The 6,604-nt window shown below is 30.7% G+C and overlaps 1 protein-coding gene across 1 annotated transcript; it reads left to right on the top strand.

Annotated features, from left to right (window-relative positions):
* The first annotated feature begins 5,959 nt into the window (after positions 1 to 5,959).
* On the top strand, positions 5,960 to 6,604 carry LOC121804206 (agamous-like MADS-box protein AGL61). Its single transcript, XM_042203733.1, has one exon. It carries the CDS (start codon positions 5,960 to 5,962, stop codon positions 6,602 to 6,604), a length of 645 nt encoding a protein of 214 aa, XP_042059667.1.

The following is a 6,604-nucleotide window of genomic DNA, read 5'->3' on the forward strand; positions in this document are numbered from 1 at the left end:
AGAAAATCAAAATCAGGTATACAAAATAAAGTAAAATTTTGGCAATTAACTTTGTAATTATTTTTTCCATGAAAGCTACTCACTTATATTCTCCCACACTAACCTAGAGCTCTAAGTGAGTTTTCCCGGCAGACCTACAATATATTAGCATAACTGCAATAAAGAAAAGGGTGTTATGAGTATATATAGACTAAACACATTCATAAATTAAGTTTTCCAACGTGTTTATTACACTAGTAGATCCAACTATTTTTATGTAGTAGTATTTAATGACACGAAACTTTAGGAGATATTGTTTTATGTATTATGTGGGGGAGAGAAAATATTTATATTAATATAAGAGAGATTAAAAAAAAAGAAATGTGATATTTTTTTTAGAAAAACTAAAAAAAGAAAGTGTGATGTTTATTATGTGATGGAGGGAGTACTATATATCAGGTGATATCCACCAAAATACTAGTACTACTATACAAATATATATATGATAATAAATTAAATTTTAATACATTGGGTCCTATGTTCATATATTTGTGCAATGAACTATATAAGAAAATTATTAAAAGAATTAAATATTCCTCGTTTCTTTTTTTTATCTAAAAATATTACTATGATAGTAAACAAAACTATAACTTTTGATGAGTAATCAAATAGTTAACATTTGTGAAAATTATTAAAAGAATTAATATTCTTCGTTTCCTTTTTTAACTAAAAAATATTACTATGACAATAAACAAAACTATAGCTTTTGATGAGTAATCAAATAGTTAACATATTTGTGAGATAAATATCTCCTGATAGTGATTTCTACGTTCTCACGATAAGAAAATTTCTAATTGAAATATTATAGGAGTAGTAGATAATTATATTTTGGAGTGAACTGCCTCAAAAATTTCTAACTATTTGGGCTGTGACATTATAGATCCCTAACAAAAATAAAATAGCGCCAGAAGACCCTAACATTAAATATAATCACGAAACATATTTTTTCGGACCAAAACACCCTCAGGCCCTAAAAGAGCATTTTTGTCACTTTATTATATTGCTGACACGTGATTTCTGTCACATTTCTGTCAGCAACTTCTTATGTAATTTTCTAATAAGTTCTGTTACTTTATACGTAATTAAAATTTTATCATTATTAAACTTTCTAAATTTTTTTATAATATACAGATTTATCATTATCTGCAGTAATTAATACAAAAATAATAAAATCAGACTCTTTCTTCCTTGTAAAACTCATTTTTCTGGTATTTTTCCGTGTTTTTATTTTCCCTAATTTTTATTTATTTTTACCTTGATTTATGGATCAATTTTATTTATTATGAAAATATCCCGATTTTACAGTATTAATTCATAAATTTACATTGTCTTAATTTCAAATGCTATTATTAATAAAAACCAATGATTATATAACTAATATCACATGCTTGAATATTTTCAAAATATTACTCATGTTTCAGTTTTATCATGAATGACAAGAAACTATGCAAATTTATATCTAAAGATTGAATGTTATGTTAAAAATTTCATTTTGAGCTAAACTAAAATTCTCAATAAAATATCAATCATAAAAATCGTCTTAAAGTTAGGCTTATAGTAACAAATTAGTTCGATGATATATAATGAAATAATATTTTAAATGTCAGTGTTTTCAAGAAAATAATTACTGTATCATTTAATTAAATGTGAAATATTTTTATTATGTGTATTATTGATTCGGATTTTGTTGCATAGATAACTTCACTTTTCATATTTTTTGTTGTTTCTCAATGAATTTTCTACATGATATAACTAGTATATTATTACCACTAACTAGAAATAGAGGGATATAAGAATTTTTTCTGTACAAATATTGACAAAGCTTTAATCACGTATGAAGTACCAGAACTTAATAGGAAATCACATAAGAAGTTGCTGACAAAAATGTGACAAAATTCATATGTCAACGAATTTAGGGATTGCCAAGAATGCCCTTCAAGCTATTTGGGCATTTTCGTCCGAAAAGTGGCTAAAATAACTTTATTCGTGATTATATTTAACGTTAGGGTCTTCCGAAGCTATTTTTTTTTTCGGGGTCTGTGGTGTCACAACCCAAAAAGTTAGGGACTTTTGAGGCTGTTCACTCTATATTTTGGGTCAGTTGCATGTAAGGGCTCAAACTTTTAACTTATTTTTTTTATTTTTATCTCAATTTTTTAAAAATCTAAATACATGAACTTTAAGTTTTTTTTTTCTCAAAAAATAATTTTTTTTTTCAAATTGAAGCTGGCGTATTCATCGGAAGTGCCAGCTTGGCATAAAACGGTGCCTATGAAAAAGCCGTCATTTGAATATAGAAGGGTAATTTGTCTAAAAATACATGAATTTTAAGATTTTCTAGAATTTCCCCCAAACTTACGGATTTTTTTTATTTTTCTTCTAACAATAGATTTTTTTCTCAATCGCTTAATGTCCAACACTTTAAAATTTGTGTGAGTGAATTTTAAAGCACATCATTTAACTAAAGAAGAATATATAATCAAAATATAATTTATGTGCAAATTTATATATAATTATGTTACTGTACATAATTTTATGTGCAAATTTTTATATAAATTTATGTGCACATAAATAAATTTGCACATAATTTCTTCTTTAGATTTATATAAAAATTTATGTGCATATAAATTATGTGCATAAAATTCTATTTATGTGCAAAATCTATTTTAAAGCACATCATTACTTCCTATAATTTACCGTTTTTTAAATTGTAATTTTTGGTTGTTTTAGAATTTTTTAAAAATTATGTAGAGAAAAGCCTGAACTAAATTATTCTGTCTCTTACTTTACACTCTCACCACTGTAAATATTTATTATTATTTTTTACAATACGAGTGCAGAAACTAAAAGTGACAAACTTTCAAGAACGGATGGAGTATTTAATATTGAATTATATTTTCCATGGTTTATTGATTTATCATACTTTTGCTTAGAATACTATTATATTTGATTTACTAGATTTTGGAAGGATATTATTGTATCCCCACATATTATAAATATGTGTAAGAGACCTTCATATTATTCATTCAAGAAATATCAATTCAGTTTATCTTTTATTGTTCATTTATCTTTTCTGCGTTATTTTCTTCTTCTGCAAGTTAACGAACCCTGCCCAACTCGACGAATCCCTCACCTCATCAACTGATTGGAGTAGCATCGTATCAACTATCAACAAATTACGGAAAAGATAATTCAATACTAAATAATAATAGGATATTAGGGATATTACCGAAGAAATGCTCGTATCATTCTCTCATTTCCTTTCTATTTTTCTCTAAATTTTTAGTTACAATCTTCCTCATTTCTCTGAAGTGAAAATGAAGCTACCTTTTGTGGGGTCTGGAGGCGGAGTTGCCCTCGGTTGAGTACAATATATAATTTTATTTGTAAATTAAATGCAAATAGTAACGATGATATTTATAGAATAACAAATAAATGTATGTGATATACTAAAAATGTTAACAAAAGCATCATCAAACAAATAATAATAATAAAAAAGTACTATATCCTTTCCACATTAAGTGTCACATTTAGAGTGGGCACGGGTTTGAAGAAATATAAAGAAGAGTGGGTTGAATAAGTTAGTGGATTATGGATCCCACTTATATATATAATAGTTTTATAATAAAATGTGAGTAGAATTGGTTGGTGGAATGTGAGGTCTACTTACCATTTATAGTAAAAATCAAATGAGACTCTTATTGTGGGACGGACCGAAATGATAAAATGTGACACTTATTGTGGGACGGAGATAGTATATAATAACGTACTGGTTTCATGATAAGGGGTATTCCCCTTATCACGACATCGGAAAAGATAAAAAGAAGTCTCGGGAGGTGAAATCTCGTCAACAACTAGGGTGAGGACAAATTGCGTAAAGAAACAAAAATGAATAAGCGAAAATTCTAATATTCATTGATTGGAAAAGAGTATCACACGCCTATTTATAATTCTAAGGACCCTAGGGTTGGTTCGGCATAGGTGCCGGGAAAGAACCAATAAAGAAAACCCGGTACAGAGCGTGGTATCTTGCTCGACACAATAGTTTAATTAACTGCAATAATTCCAAAAGAAATTAACTGGTAAATTTTTTTAAAATACTGCTTTTATATATGTAAAGATAAATAGATAAAATAATTTCACTAACAAATTTTTATTAATATGATATTTTTGTTTTTCGAAAACGTTTTTTTTTATATATGTATAGATTTCTACTAATTTTGGAGTTTCCTCCATACAAAGAATACATTTAAGTGATATAATCATGGAAAAATAGTACGTAATGATGTTTACTTTAACCAAACTAGTACTCCGTAACTTATTATTGAAAACTTTTTGTTGGGGTCAGTGATAAACAAATTCACAACTCAAAATCTATTTATCTGATTAAGTGGATTAACTTAATCCCGCAATTCAAATTCCAATTGAGGAGAAAATGTCAAAGTGGTCTTGTATTAGACTGTCTGTCTTCTCATAGTCGGATCCCCAAGTTTTTAGAATGCGCCAAATTCTACTTGAGCATCCAAATCGGGGTCAATGCCGGCACGTGGAATCCCGTGTTAATAAGCAAGGACCACCTTGCAAGGCTAAATACTCCCGGGTGATAGTAAACGACTTTTACCTCATTTTTTCTATTATTTCCCGTTTTTCTCCATTTTTGTCAAATTGAAGCCTAACGCAAATAGCTCATATCATACCTAATAAGTTTGTGCAAGAAGCCAATACCACCCATTTTATATATTTATGCGCAATGGCTATATATTAATTTTCTTTGTGGCCATTTCAATTATGGATGTTCCACATGCCACATCTATAACAATGAAACCTAGTATTTTACTTAGAACGGTCACACTTCTATTATTTAATATATTATGAGTTCATAACAAAATTCCTCGAATTGAAATTTGAAATCGAATACTACATAAACAAATTAATATGTGGTTCACACACCTTTAACTTTTTCTCTCTATTATATTTTTCAGATATTTAATTAAATATTGCAGACTTTATGAAGTAACGGATGCATTGCACTATTATGTTGAAATAACTTACAATCGTCTCTAAATAATCATTTCACTCTAGATCATGAGTATATCCTATCAATTTAATACATATGCTTTTAAAGAAAGTTTATGTTACAAAAGGGATTGAATTAATTCATGTTTTACTCTTCACAATCTGCATCAATGTCAAAATAAACGTTTCCCCTTCCTGATTCTCTTCCTTGATACAATACACAATAAAGTGATAAACAATTCGAAGGTTGACCAAGGCACAATAAAAACAAATAAATCATGCTAAAATCCCATGATGGTAAGAAACATTTTATATCATGTTGACCTGAGCTTCAAAATAATCAATTTAATTAATTAATCATCATTCAATAGGGACAACTATGAAACAAACTCACCAGAAAAAAATCCACCCAATAAAGGAGCAAGATCTCGAAACTCCCAAATCATATGCAAAGAAATGAGTTTTAATGATTGAATATGTTCCAATCTTTAATGATTCTAGTAATTTTATCCTAGTCTTTCAAATTTATCCATTTATTCCCAATTTTAATAATTATACTACTTATTTATATCTTAGATTAATTTTTTTTGGCCAATTTTTTCAATATTTTAAAAATAAAAATATCAATATTTCTGTATACAACCTATTTTTAGTGAAAAATAATAAATCGCACACATCCTTTTATTGGAGTGATATTCTAACAGAAAAAAAATACTAATACATGGAGTATTAAAAGATCCATTAAAACAATTAAAGATGAGAATGAATTCCATCATAAACCTCAAAAAATTGCAAGCTCCTTCCAAAAACACCTATAAATTCACCACAAACCTCCCATTCTCTTTCTCAAACCAACTCACATCACTCACCTTCTCACAAACACACAACAAATCACTCAACCACCATGGCAAAGAAGCCCAGCATGGGGAGACAAAAGATCAAGATCCAGAAAATAGAGGTGAAGAACCACCTCCAAGTGACCTTCTCGAAGCGTCGGTCAGGGCTCTTCAAGAAGGCGAGCGAGCTCTGCACGCTCTGTGGCGTGGAGATCGGCATCATTGTCTTCTCCCCGGCCGGGAAGGTCTTCTCCTTCGGCCACCCCAACGTGGAGTCCATCATCAACCGCTTCCTGACCCGCAACCCGGTCGCCAACGCCCACGACCCGTTCCAGCTTGTGGAGGCGCAGAGGAACGCCAGCGTGAGGGAGCTGAACCTGCAGTTAGGGCACATGCTCAACGAGATGGAGGCCGAGAGGAAGAGAGGGGAGAGCTTGGACGTGATGCGGAAGGCGAACCAGAGCCACTACTGGTGGGAGTCGCCGGTGAGTAAATTAGGGTTGGAGCAGCTGGAGCAGGTGAGGGACGCCATGGAGGAGCTCAAGAAGAATGTTAACCAGCAGGCCGCGGCGAACTCGGTTTTCATGGTGAATAGGGTTTTTGAGCAGTATGAGGCCAAACCGATGCCTAGCCATGGCTCTAATATTAATAATATTGCGGCGGCGGCGGCCGCTGCTAACTGCAGCTTTGGATATTGCCATGGATTTTTCTGA

Source organism: Salvia splendens, chromosome 5 (assembly GCF_004379255.2).
Source record: "Salvia splendens isolate huo1 chromosome 5, SspV2, whole genome shotgun sequence".
NCBI lineage: Eukaryota > Viridiplantae > Streptophyta > Magnoliopsida > Lamiales > Lamiaceae > Salvia > Salvia splendens.